Here is an 18754-nt window from a genome sequence, read left to right on the forward strand (position 1 = left end):
CCCATAGTGCAAGAGATTATTTTACACATACTTCAGGAAACTATTTCACATACAGCAGTGCACTGCTAATCTTGTACTGCGGGATACTGCACTCCCTCACTACAGGAGGCCATCATTCTCATACTTCAGGACACTAACTTTCACATATTGTATTGCACTACTACCCATGTACTGCAGAATGCTATCATTCATACACGTCAGGACTCTAATGTTCACAAACTCAAGTGCCCCGCTAACTTCAAATTGCTTTACTGTTGGATACTAGCTTTCACAAATGCAGCATACTATCAGTCTCATACTGCAAGGCACTCCCCGTCACATGCTGTAGGGCACTGCCTTTCACATATTGCAGTTTAGAGCCGTTCACATACTGCATGACATTCTCATTCACATACAGCAGGATACTCTCACGCATACTGCATGACACTCATTCATATACTGCAGGGCACTCAGTCACATACTGCATGGCACTCTCACACATGCTGCATGACACTCATTCATATACTGCCGAACACTCTCATTCACATACTGCAGAACAATCTCACACATGCTGCATGACACTCCTTGATATACTGCAGGATACTCTCATTCACACTGCAGGACACTCTCACACATGCTGCATGACACTCATTCGTATACTGCAGAACACTCTCATTCATATAGTGCAAGATACTATCAGTCACATACTGCAGGACACTCACACATGCTGCATGACACTCATTCGTATACTGCAGGACACTCTCATTCACATACTGCTGGATACTCTCACGTATGCTGCATGACACTCATTCATATGCTGCAGAACAATCTCATTCATATAGTGCAGGATACTATCCGTCACATACTGCAGGACACTCACATGTTGCATGACACTCATTCTCATATACTGCAGAACACACTCTCATTCATATACTGCAGGATACTATCAGTCATATACTGCAGGACACTCTCACATGCTGCATGACACTCATTCATATCCTGCAGGACACTCTCATTCATATAGTGCAGGATACTATCAGTCACATACTGCAGGACACTCTCACACATGCTGCATGACACTCATTCATATACTGCAGGATACTCTCATTCACATACTGCAGGACACTCTCACACATGCTGCATGACACTCATTCGTAAACTGCAGAACACTCATTCATATAGTGCAGGATACTATCAGTCACATACTGCAGGACACTCACACATGCTGCCTGACACTCATTTGTATACTGCAGGACACTCTCATATACTGCAGGTTACTATCAGTCACATACTGCAGGTCACTCACACATGCTGCATGACACTCATTCGTATACTGCAGGACACTCTCATTCACACACTGCAGGATACTCTCACGCATGCTGCATGACACTCATTCATATACTGCAGAACAATCTCTCTCATTCACATACTGCAGGACACTCTCATTTACATACTGCAGGACACACATATGCTGCATGACACTCATTCGTATACTGCAGGACACTCTCATATACTGCAGGATACCATCAGTCACATACTGCAGGTCACTCACACATGCTGCATGACACTCATTCATATACTGCAGAACAATCTCATTCATATACTGCAGGATACTCTCCGTCACATACTGCAGGACACTCACACATGTTGCATGACACTCATTCATATACTTCAGAACACACTCTCATTCATATACTGCAGGATACTATCAGTCATATACTGCAGGACACTCTCACATGCTGCATGACACTCATTCATATACTGCAGAACACTCTCATTCATATAGTGCAGGATACTATCAGTCCCATACTGCAGGACACTCACACATGCTGCATGACACTCATTCATATACTGTAGGACATTATCATTCACATACTGCAGGACACTCTCACACATGTTGCATGACACTCATTCATATACTGCAGGACACTCTCATTCACATACTGCAGGACACTCTCACACATGCTGCATGACACTCATTCGTATACTGCAGAACACTCTCATTCATATAGTGCAGGATACTATCAGTCACATACTGCAGGACACTCACACATGGTGCATGACACTCATTCGTATACTGCAGGACACTCTCATATACTGCAGGATACTATCAGTCACATACTGCAGTTCACTCACACATGTTGCATGACACTCATTCGTATACTGCAGGACACTCTCATTCACATACTGCAGGACACTCACACATGCTGCATGACACTCATTCGTATACTGCAGAACACTCTCATTCATATAGTGCAGGATACTATCAGTCACGTACTGCAGGATACTCACACATGCTGCATGACACTCATTCGTATACTGCAGGACACTCTCATTCACATACTGCGGGATACTCTCACGTATGCTGCATGACACTCATTCATATGCTGCAGAACAATCTCATTCATATAGTGCAGGATACTATCCGTCACATACTGCAGGACACTCACATGTTGCATGACACTCATTCTCATATACTGCAGAACACACTCTCATTCATATACTGCAGGATACTATCAGTCATATACTGCAGGACACTCTCACATGCTGCATGACACTCATTCATATCCTGCAGGACACTCTCATTCATATAGTGCAGGATACTATCAGTCACATACTGCAGGACACTCTCACACATGCTGCATGAGACTCATTCATATACTGCAGGATACTCTCATTCACATACTGCAGGACACTCTCACACATGCTGCATGACACTCATTCGTATACTGCAGGACACTGTCATTCACATACTGCAGGACACTCACACATGCTGGATGACACTCATTCGTATACTGCAGGACACTCTCATTTACATACCGCAGGACACTCACACATGCTGCATGACACTCATTCATATATTGCAGAACACTTTCATTCATATACTGCAGGATACTATCAGTCACATACTGCAGGACACTCACACATGCTGCTTGACACTCATTCATATACTGCAGAACACTCTCATTCATATACTGCAGGACACTCACACATGCAGCATGACAGTCATTCATATACTGCAGAACACTCTCATTCATATACTGCAGGATACTATCAGTCACATACTGCAGGACACACGCATGCAGCATGACACTCATTCATATACAGCAGAATACTCTCTCTCATTCATATACTGCAGGATACTATCAGCCACACACTGCAGGACACTCACACATGCTGCATGACCCTCACTCATATACTGCAGAACACTTTCATTCAGATACTGCAGGATACAATCAGTCACATACTGCAGGACACTCTCACACATGCTGCAAGACACTCATTCATATACTGCAATACACTCTCATTCATATACTGCAGGACACTCTCATTTACATACTGCAGGACACTCACACATGCTGCATGACACTCATTCATATACTGCAGAACACTCTCATTCACATACTGCAGGACACACACATGCTGCATGACACTCATTCATATACTGCAGTATACTATCAGTCACCTTCTGCAGGTCACTCACACATGCTGCATGACACTCATTCATATGCTGCAGACCACTTTCATTCATATACTGCAGGATACTATCAGTCACATAATGCAGTACACTCTCACACATGCTGCATGACACTCATTCATATACTGCAGAGCACTCTCTCATTCATAGACTACAGGATACTATCAGTCATATACGGCAGGACACTCACACAAGCTGCATGACACACATTCATATACTGCAGGATACTATCAGTCACATACTACAGGACACTCTCACACATGCTGCATGACACTCATTCATATACTGCAGAACACTCTCTCATTCATATACTACAGGATACTATCAGTCATATACTGCAGGACACTCACACAAGCTGCATGACACGCATTCATATACTGCAGGATACTATCAGTCACATACTGCAGGACACTCTCACATGCTGCATGACACTCATTCATATCCTGCAGGATTCTCCCATTCATATACTGCAGGATACTATCAGGCACATACTGCAGGACACTCTCACATGCTGCATGACACTCATTCATATCCTGCAGGACACTCCCATTCATATACTGCAGGACACTCACACAAGCAGCATGACACGCATTCATATACTGCAGGATACTATCAGTCACATGCTACAGGACACTCTCACACATGCTGTATGACACTCATCCATATACTGCAGAACACTCTCTCTAATTCATATACTGCAGGATACTATCAGTCACATACTGCAGGACACTCTCACATGCTGCATGACACTCATTCATATCCTGCAGGACACTCCCATTCATATACTGCAGGATACTATCAGGCACATATTGCAGGACACTCTCACACATGCTGCATGACACATTCATATACTGCAGAACACTCTCATTCATATACTGCAGGATACTATCAGATACATACTGCAGGACACTCACACATGCCGCATGACACTCATTCATGCCGCATGACACTCATTCATATACTGCAGGACACTCTCATTTGCATACTGCAGGACACTCTTACACAAGCTGCATGATACTCATTCATATACTGCAGGACACTCTCATTTACATACTGCAGGACACTCTCACACATGCTGCATGCCACTCATTCATATACTGCAGAACACTCTCATTCACATACTGCAGGATACTATCAGTCACATACTGCAGGACACTCACACATGCTACATGACACTCATTCATATACTGTAGAAAACTCTCATTCATATACTGCAGGACACTCTCATTCACATACTGCAGGACACTCACACATGCTGCATGACACTCATTAATATACTGTAGAACACTCTCATTCATAGACTGTAGAACACTCTCATTCATATACTGCAGGACACTCACACATGCTGCATGACACTCATTCATATACTGCAGACCACTCTCATTCATATACTGTAGAACACTCTCATTCATATACTGTAGAACACTCTCATTCATATACTGCAGGACACTCTCATTCACATGCTGCATGACACTCATTCGTATACTGTAGAACACTCTCATTCATATACTGTAGAACACTCTCATTCACATACTGCAGGACACTCACACACATGCTGCATGACACTCATTCATATACTGTAGAACACTTGTATTCATATACTGCAGGATACTATCTGTCACATACTGCAGGACCCTCACACATGCTGCATGACACTCATTCATATACTGAAGGACACTCTCATTCACATACTGCAGGACACTCTCACACATGCTGCATGGCACTCATTCATATACTGCAGAACACTCACTCACATTCATATGGTGCAGGATACTATCATTCACAAGCGAGCACACATACAACCACCTTTCACAAGCACACACACACACCCATTCACAGAACGCACTCACAAATATACATACATTCATATATACACATGCACGCACACAGTAGACATTAAGCTAAAAACAAGCATTTGCAATACGATAGGTCTTGCATTAGGAAAGTTTGAGTTATTTGTCTTGTACATGACAAATTTGTTATTTATGTGTTATTTTTGAAAATTGTGAAATTAATAGCTTTGTCATTTACAATGCTAATACTTTTATTTTTTGACAATGTGACACCTATTGCATTTTTAATGCAACATGTTTTGTATTTACGTGACTTAGAAGTATTGATTTTACAAAATAACAATGTTTTTTATTTTTAAATTATTAATACTTAAATAAAAGTTAGGTGGAGTTGGATTTGGAGGGTGGAGTTGGAGTTGGAGGGTAGAGTTGGAGTTGGAGTTGGAGGGTGGAGTTTGAAGCTGGAGTTGTAGTTGGATGGTGTAGTTGGAGGGTGAATTTGGAGGGTGGAGTTGGAGGATGGAATTGGAGGATGGAGTTGGAGTGTGTATTTGGAGTGTGTATTTGGAGGGTGGATTTGGAGGTTGGAGTTGGATGGTGGAGTTGTAGGGTGGAGTTGGATTTTGAGGGTGGATTTGGTGTCTGTAGTTGTAGTTTGCGGGTGGATTTGGATTTGGAGTGTGGATTTGGAGGCTGGAGTTGTAGTTGGAGGGTGGATTTGTAGGGTGATGTTGGAGTTGGAGGGTGGAGTTGGACGGTGGAGTTGGAGGGTGGAGTTGGATGGTGTTTTTGGAGGGTGGATTTGTAGTTGGAGGGTGGATTTGGAGTGTTGAGTTGGAGGGTGTAGTTGGGTGGTGGAGTTAGAGGGTGTAGTCGGAGGGTGGATTTGGAGGGTGTAGTAGTACTTGGTTGGTGGATTTGGATGGTGGATTTTGAGGGTGTATTTTGAGGGTGGAGTTGGAGGGTAGAGTGGTGGGCGGGAAGAGTGGTGGCGCTAGAGTGTGAGCGCTAGAGTGTGGGCACTAGAGTGTTTGCGCTAGAGTGTGTGCGCTAGAGTGTGTGCGCTAGAGTGGTGGTGCATAGAGTGGTGGATAGGGTGGTGGCGGATAGGGTGGTGGCGGATAGAGTGGTGGCGCATAGAGTGGTAGAGTGTTGGTGGAGAGAGTGGTAGAGTGGTGGCGGTAAAAGGCTATAGTGTGTGAGAGAGAGAGTGTGTGTGTGAGAGAGAGAGTGTGTGTGTGAGAGTGTGTGTGTGAGAGAGAGTGTGTGTGTGTGTGAGAGAGAGAGTGTGTGTGTGAGAGAGAGTGTGTGTGTGAGAGAGAGTTTGTGTGTGTGAGAGAGTGTGTGTGTGAGAGAGAGAATGTCTGAGAGAGAGAGTGTGTGTGTATGAGAGAAAGTGTGTGTGTGAGAGAGGGTGTGTGTGTGTGAGAGAGTGTGTGTGTGAGAGAGAGAGTGTGTTTGTGAGAGAGAGAGAGTGTGTGTGTGTGAGAGAGAGAGAGAGTGTGTGTGTGAGAGAGAGTGTGTGTATGTGTGAGAGAGAGTGAGAGAGTGTGAGAGAGAGAGTGTGAGAGAGAGTGTGAGAGAGAGTGTGAGAGAGAGAGTGTGTGAGAGAGAGTGTGTGTGTGTGTGTGAGAGAGAGTGTGTGTGTGAGAGAGATGACATGCAAGAACAGAGAAGAAAAAATAAAACCTGAGGGGGGGAAGGGGACACAAAGTAAAAGGGGCGCAGAGTACTTTAAACTGGAGAATCCAAGAATGCGTGGGCAGATGGGGAATGCTAGAAGGAAGAGTGGAAGAGAACCAGGGGAAAGAGAAGGGGAAGGAGAGATCCGCAGAATGAGCAGGGGTAGAGAAGGGGAGGAGAAAAGGGGGCATGAAGGATAGAGAGGAGAAGAAAGTGAGAGAGGAGGGGGAGAAATGTTGGAGGATAATGATGAGGGGAGTGAAAGCTGGATGGAGAAAGAAGGGGTGCTCGTGGAAGGAATGGCTTGAAAGAGTGGGTGTGAACGGCCCGGGGAGGAGTGAACGAGAGGGGGCGACGTGGTGTGCGAAGGAAGAGTGAAATACGAGGAACAGAGCTCCGCCTTCAATGGATTCTTCCAGATGTTTATTATCAATTGGAGACAAAGCGCTACCAGAGGGTCAGGGCTGCAGACAACAGGGATACCTGCCAGAGCCAATGAGAGGGAGCGAGGCGGGGAGGGGCTGGTGCGAGGGCATTACAGGGGGGTAATAAATGGAAGAATGAATAGAGGAGGGAGGGATAGGATAGGAGAGTGAGAGAAAATGGAAAGGAGGACGGGTATGCTTGAGAGCGAAATGGGAAACCAAAGGCGGCGCTAGGAGGAAGAGGGCGAGCTAGGGAGAAGAAATGGAGAGATTGGCAGAGGAAGGACCGAGGAACGTGCAGGGAGGGCGGAAGCGGGACTGAGCACGGAAAACACATAGGGGTGAAAAGAGAGGGGGAGAGCAGGGCAAAAGTTTGATCCGAGTGAAAAGAAGCAGAAGGAAGAAACAGTAGGAAGAGAACGAGGAAAAGGGCGAAAGAGAGAGCAGAAAACAAAGAAATACGGTGATTAAGAAATGGAGAAACGGAGACCAAAGGAAAGGGAGATGAAGGGTGAGGAGAAAAAGCGTAGAGACAAGCATTGGCCGTGAAAGTGCGTAAAAACAAGAGCAGGAGATGGTGATGGTGGCAGTGCAAAGCTGCAAGTAACACGAGAACGTTATTGTAAACAAGCTCTTGGCATTGCTGTGGGGGGGCGGGAGCGCATTGCTTTGAAGTCTGACGGCGGGGGGGCGGGGGAGCAGCTTGGGAGGGCATTGCATTGAAGTCTGGTGCGAGGCTGATGGGTTTGACGTGCACGCGCGTCTCACACAACTGGATCACATGAACTGCACGTAATCCGCGCTTGGTCAAGAGTTTGTTTCGCCTACTATATACTCGCTATTTATCCCTGCGGGATATAATAGCGAGACCTAATAACTTACTGGCTGCAGCAGAGATCTCAGGCTTGAGGTTCCTGCAGGGTTGGGACTGCCGCACCTCCTCTCATTGGCTGACCTTAAGCCAGCCAACAAGACTTGCTGACCCAACCCAGCTCCGTGACAAAGTGTTAATGATAGACACTCAGCCCTGGGTACTTCATGGCTTAACCGCATGCGTGCGGGCGGAATTCCGCCCGTACGCTGAGTTTTTTAAAAACGCATGTTACGTGACGAGCTGGGCTCGTCATGAGCGTGCGAGGAGGCTACCTCATGACGAGCCCAGCTCGTCATCAGCGTCGAAGGGGTTAAAACTGAAGTGCCTAGGTCCAAGTATATCAGTGACGCTCCTCGCAATGAGGGGGGAGGTCCTCTAAGTGCTTTGTAGAAGAGGTTACGCCCACAGGGCTGTGACATCTTTAGCCCAGAAAAGTTAATCACAGGTGGCGAGCTGCCTGCACATTTAATGCATGTCAAGCGTCTGACTGCCTGACCCGAGTGTCTGTCAGAATGACCGTGCTCAGCCTGACAGACACTCTTCATGTCTGCCAAAACGTGGGGGGCGAGGCCCCTCCGCCCTTAAGGATGGCTGCTGCTGGCAACACTTCATGTTACTATCATTCACAGATTGAGACAGTCATTTGCATATTGCAGGACACCGCAAAACACTGCAGGACACCATAAGAAAAGTACAATTGTTTCTATTTCTGGTTGAAGCCACAAACATCCGTTTCTAATGGAATAGTTACACTTTGTTCCGAAATCTGCTCATTTTCCTCATACGAAAGAACCAGCAGTAACTTGAGGTTAGGCCTCTGACACTCACTACAAAGCGGAAGTGCCTTCTTGCAACATGAGGTCCTTTTAAAGATAGGTTGAGTAGTCAGGGTATCAGAGTCCCTTAAAATTCATGATGATTAGCTAATAAAGCAAATCACCAAAGCAGCTGCAGTGAGATTTAGCAAAAAACATTTCTGCCATACATACATTAGGTTATAATTCTCAGCGTCATCTGTGAGCACTGCGAAAGAATGAATCAATACCGGATTGCCATCTAAATACACAGGCATATCAGTTACCGGGGTAATAAAATAAAGCGATGAGCAATATGGAAATAAACTGCGTTTGCGTAAAGCAGGTTATTGTTTACTTCGATATTTTCCATTGCTGTTCCATAGCTCAAAAGAGACAGGTTTAAAGTAATGGAGCGCTCAGCAGATGACAGATTCAGACGCGCTGCTTTCAGCACAGCTCTCCTGGGGTCCCCGCCGTCTAAGCACATAATCACACGATGGAAAGCTAGCCGAATGATAATTTAAACATGTTCTGCAGGGCGTCTACTTCCTGGCATCAATTTGAATGTGCTTATTCTATTAACATGGCGAACTGGCTAGGTCAACAAAAGAGAGGCCAGCAGCACTGGCACAAAGGTATTGTTAACCAGATCAGGACATTCATATAGCACGAACAATATTGTTTCTACCAGAAACGCGTCAATTATAAATTAATGTTTTATAGCATTAAAGCCCGCAGCCGAGGGCTAAACTGGTAGTTAAAGGCCCTGAAGCCGTAATAGAGCAGAGCCAAAAGAGAGGGCCTGTAATGAAGAAGACGGACTATCAATATATCTTAAGGTAGAAGGGCTGTAATATTGCATTGTCAGCCTTATGCCGCTTCGTTGTGTTCAATGGAGATCTCAACATTCCAATGCTTTAAATAGCCTTTTAGGTCCTTGCCGAGGGCTATATCAGTAGGGGATCAAGCCTATAACAAGGCCCGAGTCGCAACAACGACAATAGCCAGAGGCAGAAGGACTATAAGGCTATTAGAACATTCTAATCAATAGAATGCTCTAAATTGAAAAGAGAGAAAGACAAACATAGGAATGTTGGAGGAGAAGACCTATGGCAGTCATCACTGCCTAAGCCCCACTGTTGTTTTCAATGGAACTCCCAACATTCCATAATAAAATCTATGTCAGAGTTGGAATAAATGCCTTTATTTGGGTTCAAAATAATTTCAACAAGCATTGAAAATGCAATAGGTCTCGCAGCATTAGAGTTAGTGCTTTTAGAATTGTTTATGGGTTTTTTTTGTAAATCTTTAGCATTTTTGTTTCCTGTAGCCAATGCTAAAGAATTTCAAAAAAAAAAAGCCATAAACATTTCTAAAAGCTCTGAAATGCAGTCTGAAATGCTGGATATATATTCAGTACAGATACACTATATTGTTAATGAAGACATAGGATATAATATGTTGTACTGTATACACACAATTAGATGGGAACGTGCTGTGTGTGTCAGCGATTGAAAGAGACTGCACTCAGAGTTGCTGTGCGCATCAGCGAAAAGATTGCAGAGTAGACACGCAATACTTGTACTAAAGTGTTGTGCGATTGTACTGTAGGCACGCAATTTAAAATCCAGCTAAACGCGTCAGCAGAGTTGCTGTGCGCATCAGCGAGTGAACTGTAAACTAGACACGCAGTTTTAAAATCAAGATGTGCGTATCAGCGAAAAGATTGCAGGGTAGACGACCAAATACTTGTACAAAAGTGCTCTGCGTGTCAGCGAAAGAACGTAAAAGTCTGCACTGGGCACTGCTGTGCGAGTCTGCAAGAAAGCATGGAGCTGCTGTGCGCATCAGTGAGTAAACTGTAAAGTAGGCACGCAATTTAAAATCCAACTGTGCGCGTCAGCGCCGCGGAGTTGCTGTGTGCATCAGCGAGTGAACTGTAACTTATACACACAATTTTAAAATCAAGCTGTGCGTATCAGCGAAAGGATTGCAGGGTAGACATGCAAATACTTGCACAAATGTGCTGTGCGTGCCAGCGAATGAGCATTAAAGTGCACACAGCGTCGCTGTGCGCGTGAGCGATAGAGCATGGAGCTGCTGTGTACATAAAATGGACACAAAGCTGGTGTGCACGTTAGTATTGGCACAAAGCTGTTGTACACGCTGTTGTCCGTCTGTAAAGGCTGCTGGGTGTGTCAGCCAAGGAGAATGAAGCTGGTTTGCGCGTCAAGGTTTCTAGGTGCGCAATCAAAGAGCAACGTCGGGTCAATGCGTTGCACGTTGCGTTCCAATGACGAATTTCTGGAATGCCACAGTTATATGGAGAAGTCCTAAAGTTCACAGAGGAAAGCACAGTGCCAGCACGAGGACGGGCAGTCACGAGCAGGTAGTTAAAGAAATAACATGGAACCACCCGGACAGCGGTAAAGTTAACAAGTGAAAGCGGGATGTAAGTAGGGGGGAGGAGAAGTCTGGGCAGGCAGGATGACTCAGGGGAGGGGGCGGAGCGGGGCAGAGCGGCATGTGGGTGTGAAGAAGCCGGGCCTTTGAAGTGAAGCTAAGCTTCACTTCAAAGGTGTCGGAGGAATGCGGGCGGCTGTGCACGCGCTTTTAAGCTCAATGCACATGCGCATTGAGCTTAAAAGTCACGGGCACTGCAAGGAATCGCCACGATTCCTTGCAAGTTGGATAAAGAGTGGATAAGCCCCCATAGTCTCGCAAGCTCGATGCGCATGCGCATCGACAGGCGAGACCTAAAAAGAGGGTGGTGATGGACAGAGTATCTGAGTTAATCAGAACACTCCTACCCAGTCAACAGATCAGGGCTTGATCCATCACCGTTTTTTAGCTCACTGCACCATCCCAGTTCAGAACCTGGCTATATGCAAATTAGTCTGTCCCTGGCCCAGTGCATCATGGGAACAGGGCAGACCAAACTACCAAGCCAATTCTTCACTGGAAAGGAAACAAGCTTCCGGGGACCGGTTTCTGGCATTACAGCCGTCTTCGGCCCGGCTTGCTTGAATCCTGATGGTGCAGTGAGCAAGGGACTCATGTCTGAGCATACCCTTCCACACTCATGGTGGCCAAAATAATTTCAAAAAGGGGGTGGTGATGGACAGAGTATCTGAGTTAATCAGAACACTCCTACCCAGTCAACAGATCAGGGCTTGATCCATCACCGTTTTTTAGCTCACTGCACCATCCCAGTTCAGAACCTGGCTATATGTAAATTAGTCTGTCCCTGGCCCAGTGCATCATGGGAACAGGGCAGACCAAACTACCAAGCCAATTCTTCACTGGAAAGGAAACAAGCTTCCGGGGACCGGTTTCTGGCATTACAGCCGTCTTCGGCCCGGCTTGCTTGAATCCTGATGGTGCAGTGAGCAAGGGACTCATGTCTGAGCATACCCTTCCACACTCATGGTGGCCAAAATAGGGCTTGCTCAGATGTGAGTCCCTTGCTCGCTGCACCATCAGGATTCAAGCAAGCCGGGCCGAAGACGGCTGTAATGCCAGAAACTGGTCCCCGGAAGCTTGTTTCCTTTCCAGTAAAGAATTGGCTTGGTAGTTTGGTCTGCCCTGTTCCCATGATGCACTGGGCCAGGGTCAGACTAATTTGCATGTAGCCAGGTTCGGAACTGGGATGGTGCAGTGAGCTAAAAAACGGTGATGGATCAAGCCCTGATCTTTTGACTGGGTAGGAGTGTTCTGCTTAATTCAGATACTCTGTCCATCACCACCCCCCTTTTTGAATCGTTTTGGCCACCACAAGTGTGGAAGGGTATGCTCAGATGTGAGTCCCTTGCTCACTGCACCATCAGGATTCAAGCAAGCCGGGCCGAAGACGGCTGTAATGCCAGAAACCGGTCCCCGGAAGCTTGTTTCCTTTCCAGTAAAGAATTGGCTTGGTAGTTTGGTCTGCCCTGTTCCCATGATGCACTGGGCCAGGGTCAGACTAATTTGCATGTAGCCAGGTTCTGAACTGGGATGGTGCAGTGAGCTAAAAAACGGTGATGGATCAAGCCCTGATCTTTTGACTGGGTAGGAGTGTTCTGCTTAATTCAGATACTCTGTCCATCACTACCCCCCTTTTTGAATCGTTTTGGCCACCACAAGTGTGGAAGGGTATGCTCAGATGTGAGTCCCTTGCTCACTGCACCATCAGGATTCAAGCAAGCCGGGCCGAAGACGGCTGTAATGCCAGAAACCGGTCCCCGGAAGCTTGTTTCCTTTCCAGTAAAGAATTGGCTTGGTAGTTTGGTCTGCCCTGTTCCCATGATGCACTGGGCCAGGGTCAGACTAATTTGCATGTAGCAAGGTTCTGAACTGGGATGGTGCAGTGAGCTAAAAAACGGTGATGGATCAAGCCCTGATCTTTTGACTGGGTAGGAGTGTTCTGCTTAATTCAGATACTCTGTCCATCACCACCCCCCTTTTTGAATCGTTTTGGCCACCACAAGTGTGGAAGGGTATGCTCAGATGTGAGTCCCTTGCTCACTGCACCATCAGGATTCAAGCAAGCCGGGCCGAAGACGGCTGTAATGCCAGAAACTGGTCCCCGGAAGCTTGTTTCCTTTCCAGTAAAGAATTGGCTTGGTAGTTTGGTCTGCCCTGTTCCCATGATGCACTGGGCCAGGGTCAGACTAATTTGCATGTAGCCAGGTTCTGAACTGGGATGGTGCAGTGAGCTAAAAAACGGTGATGGATCAAGCCCTGATCTTTTGACTGGGTAGGAGTGTTCTGCTTAATTCAGATACTCTGTCCATCACCACCCCCCTTTTTGAATCGTTTTGGCCACCACAAGTGTGGAAGGGTATGCTCAGATGTGAGTCCCTTGCTCACTGCACCATCAGGATTCAAGCAAGCCGGGCCGAAGACGGCTGTAATGCCAGAAACCGGTCCCCGGAAGCTTGTTTCCTTTCCAGTAAAGAATTGGCTTGGTAGTTTGGTCTGCCCTGTTCCCATGATGCACTGGGCCAGGGTCAGACTAATTTGCATGTAGCCAGGTTCTGAACTGGGATGGTGCAGTGAGCTAAAAAACGGTGATGGATCAAGCCCTGATCTTTTGACTGGGTAGGAGTGTTCTGCTTAATTCAGATACTCTGTCCATCACCACCCCCCTTTTTGAATCGTTTTGGCCACCACAAGTGTGGAAGGGTATGCTCAGATGTGAGTCCCTTGCTCACTGCACCATCAGGATTCAAGCAAGCCGGGCCGAAGACGGCTGTAATGCCAGAAACCGGTCCCCGGAAGCTTGTTTCCTTTCCAGTAAAGAATTGGCTTGGTAGTTTGGTCTGCCCTGTTCCCATGATGCACTGGGCCAGGGTCAGACTAATTTGCATGTAGCCAGGTTCTGAACTGGGATGGTGCAGTGAGCTAAAAAACGGTGATGGATCAAGCCCTGATCTTTTGACTGGGTAGGAGTGTTCTGCTTAATTCAGATACTCTGTCCATCACCACCCCCCTTTTTGAATCGTTTTGGCCACCACAAGTGTGGAAGGGTATGCTCAGATGTGAGTCCCTTGCTCACTGCACCATCAGGATTCAAGCAAGCCGGGCCGAAGACGGCTGTAATGCCAGAAACCGGTCCCCGGAAGCTTGTTTCCTTTCCAGTAAAGAATTGGCTTGGTAGTTTGGTCTGCCCTGTTCCCATGATGCACTGGGCCAGGGTCAGACTAATTTGCATGTAGCCAGGTTCTGAACTGGGATGGTGCAGTGAGCTAAAAAACGGTGATGGATCAAGCCCTGATCTTTTGACTGGGTAGGAGTGTTCTGCTTAATTCAGATACTCTGTCCATCACCACCCCCCTTTTTGAATCGTTTTATTGGGGTTCAGCATGTTATCAAGATGTTATAGCTATGCTGCCTTTTGAGTGACTAGCCCTCGAGTTCACAGCTTTTGGAAAGGGTAAGTCCACCCAAAAGTGTGCAGCTCACAGGTTTGAATAGCAACAGGGACGACTCATCTTTTAATGGTCTGGTAAGAAATTAGAGTGGGTGATTAAGTTTTCATCTGTCCTGTATTTCTTGTGATATTCTGAAGCTTACTCCCACAAACATCTAGGGCTCCCTCTAACAAGGCAGGGTACCATTGTCCGAGACAATATAGATATTGTGAAGATAAACTTTGACACATGGCTGCCAGACTCTAAAAGTACAGGTGCATCAGTCGACCAAAACCATGTTCAAGCATACCAATTAGAGTATAGTTACCGATACTAGATCTACAAAGTAACCCAACATTTATGAGTAACGACAGACAGCAATTACCAAATCAGGTATGAACCAAACTACATTAAAGCACTATAATGGAAAATGAAATGCAAAAATAATGGACTATAGCAGCATCCAAATAAAATAACAAAAGGGATGCTTTCACAACCACAGTAGAGTGCTCGTACTAAATAAAAATTAGGAGCGCGTTCACACTAGCAAACACAACCCTCATGTGGCCATTAGCACAAGCCGATAAGGATCGTCACCTGTAAAAGGTAGCCCGCACTTTCTGTAAAAAAACGCCACAAATCTAATCATTGAAAGACATCAATATAAGCATTGAGTAAACACACATCATTGTACCAGGAACACTTACAACATTAGAAAGTAAGAAAAAACTATGGCAAAGTGGTGACAGTGCTCATCCTACCCAAATATGAACACCCATAAGAAAACACCAAGGGACACACCCACAACCACACCCATAAACACACACATACATAAATATACATACAAGCCCCCGCTCTCAAAAGAGCCAAAGAGGCCACCACAGAAAAAGGACCTAGCACACACACCTGCATAAAGGTGTTTTTTATGAATACTCGTGCAATCCATTAAATGACAACAACATGAACACTTCTCACCACATACACACACACACCGAGGCTGCCAGGTGACACCTTTGCAATGAACTCACGAACACCTACTGAAGGATAACAGGTACAATAGCACATTGTACAAAATCAAGAGGCATCGCAATGGATACAGCCTAGCAACTGTTCCGACCTGCATTGAGGAAGACAGATACTTTCACCTGCTAGTGATTACAAATAAATTTCATAGTGAGCCCTTAGAAAAAAGCATATTCATCTGGGCATGCTGATTTTTCCTTACTTGAATCTCATTCTTGAAGTCAGTCAACCTAAACATAGTAATCACTTCTATACTCATTGGGAAAAAACCGGTTTCAAAAATAGTCATAACTTCCATACTGAATGTAATGCACATTTTGCTTTGCCATCAAGTCTGTAGCATTTTGGTCCCATAGTGATCAGGTTCAATGGTGATCATGTAACTGTATCAAAGAAGATTTAAATTATCAACGGTAAGCAACAACAATTAGATTGCTGCCAGTTCTTCTCATTGTGAACTGGAACATAGCAACATGACTTAGAAAATTGGAAATATTTTACTATCCACTTTTGATTACTAGTTCGAGCTCAGGTGAAAAATATTTATTTGTTATTACTTTTCTTTTTTAAACATTATAAAAGTATACTATTCTAACAAACTTTAATTTTTCCAATAAAAGCCACGACGGTATATGCTTTGTATTAAATACACTATCATCTTTTTTTATTTCCATTATAATAACAATTAGCTATTTGTTAGGAAACCATGTTCTTGAGAAATCTTCTATAACAGAATCTTACCTCTGACTGAAAGCTCTTCAACACAGGAGCCACCAGCTCCCTGATTTCCTGAAATAAAAAACAGACACTTCAATTAACCTTAACACATTCATTTTTCATGATCTGTTGTTCATACTTAACTAAATATTGCAATCTCGCTTTCGACAGCGGTATATGTTTCAACAATACATTGACCAGGTACTTTCCTCAAACGTCCCACTAGAGACACATTAGAAAACATCACTAATAACTGAGCCAAATCAAAATATGTAAAATTACAACTATATGAAGAAAATAGCAATCAATCGAGTGGAAAAACCTATACTGTGCAGTCACTACATAGAGTGGGATATTTAAGTCTCAAGGAGGAATTATTTAAGTTTGATTGAACAGCCACAGACTCAGAAAGTTTCCTTAAATGTTGTTAATTGTTCTTCCAAAGCGCAGGTGTATTTCTGTAATGTGGGGTGTTTGATATAGCGCAGGCTTGGTTAAAATTAGCACCAGAGTGCTTTGTGGGGAACAACAGCAACATCCGCCACATGAGGTGCTGTACACAAAAGGATGCATTTTATAAACCAGTATATGATGGGCAATGTGGTTGTGGGCAACAATAACATTATTTTTACCTCACACATAGTTTGTATCACATTAAACATGTTTACAATAGAGGCACATGAGCTAAAATGATTTGCCCAGAATCACAATATCCTTTAGCCAAATCCCAAAACCAAGATTAGAACACAGACCTCAGTGTTCCAAACTCAGCAATTTAAGCATCTAGGCCATATCTCCATCTGGATTACTTCACAAACAATACTTAGCCTTTATGTGTTATTCTAAGGATGATCAAAGCTATTTCTATATCTCGCTTGCTGAAGAGAGAACAGCGAAGCACTTATTCTCAGAATCAAATGACATTTTACATATGAAGACATACACTTGAGTAGCTCTACCACAGATGGCCTGATACCAAGAAGCACAACTCTACATATACGTCAACCTGAGTACCTTCACTCATCTCTCAAGTGGTCTATGGTCAATAAGAAGCCTAAATACAATAGACAAGGAATTAAAAAAAATAAGAAGTCTTAATGCAGCGGCACAATCTTTCGTTGGGGCAGCTCCTTCCTATCGAATTCCATCCAGTAAATTTGAGATGCGCAAAATACCCTTAATCTGTTCCTAAAATAGCTTAAACCCGATTTGTTTAAACAAAATTGTTTGATGGAACCTTGCTGCCCCCTTATCTACCCATTCTTCTTTTTGCCCCATTGTTATCCCACCTGTCTTAGTCAACAATTATTTTATCTTCTTTGTCCACACGACCTTCACTTCCACCAACCTTCCCTCACGGTGCTTCCTCAATGTGCTCTTCCTACTTACCTCTTTCACTTCCTCCTGACACAAATGTTAGCCCACTCTATGCATGCTACCAACTACTACTAACTCTTCCAGCAACTTTCATTATCTTGTGTCTACATCTTTTCTTCTCTTTCCTGCCATCTCTTCCCAACTTAATTTAAATATATTATGTGATTGATGCTGTAAATATAAGATACATTTTATTTGTGCATACTTGTGGGGAGTTGAATGTAGGAGACCCCAAGAACCAAGATTTGGAGGGAGAAGTGTCCAAGGCAGGGACCTGTGCAGTTGGCAGGGGGTCTGTAGTGGGAGGATAGGAGATCACCAACAAGAGAGAACACTAAATTGTACAATACCAAAACAAAATAGCCAATTTCATCTTTCACCAAAATACTTACTCCAGAATGGAGAGACCAAACACGCTTACCTAGGAAAGGAGAACAAGAAGGATTAAGGAAGCAGGAATAATCCCTGCAGCAAGGAAACAAACATCAGACCGCAGAGAAAGCTGTGGACTGTTGGTAAGCAGGAGGAGGCAGCGCCTAGAGTTTTGTAGTGGGTGGAGCCACATGGGAGGAGGATCAATATTGGAGGGGGAAGGATGAGGAAGAATTTCCCGGAAAGTTTTTCCACCAATAACAATGGAAGAGGAAGGATAGAGAATGTTAGGAAGTGTTGTCTGGGGCTGCAAAAGCCAGGTGTCTATCAGTAGAGCTGGATACT

At 44.8% G+C, this 18754-nt stretch overlaps 1 protein-coding gene across 4 annotated transcripts in view; it reads right to left on the minus strand.

Annotated features, from left to right (window-relative positions):
* Positions 1-18754, minus strand: part of CUX2 (cut like homeobox 2) — an 854685-nt gene that overhangs the window by 412154 nt on the left and 423777 nt on the right. For all 4 annotated transcript variants that reach the window (XM_078667470.1, XM_078667473.1, XM_078667472.1 and 1 more), the window contains one exon: positions 16685-16732. In XM_078667470.1, the coding sequence (XP_078523596.1) occupies positions 16685-16732 (48 nt within the window). The remainder of the gene's footprint in view (positions 1-16684; positions 16733-18754) is intronic.

This window comes from Lissotriton helveticus, chromosome 11 (genome assembly GCF_964261635.1).
Source record: "Lissotriton helveticus chromosome 11, aLisHel1.1, whole genome shotgun sequence".
NCBI classification, from domain to species: Eukaryota; Metazoa; Chordata; class Amphibia; order Caudata; family Salamandridae; genus Lissotriton; species Lissotriton helveticus.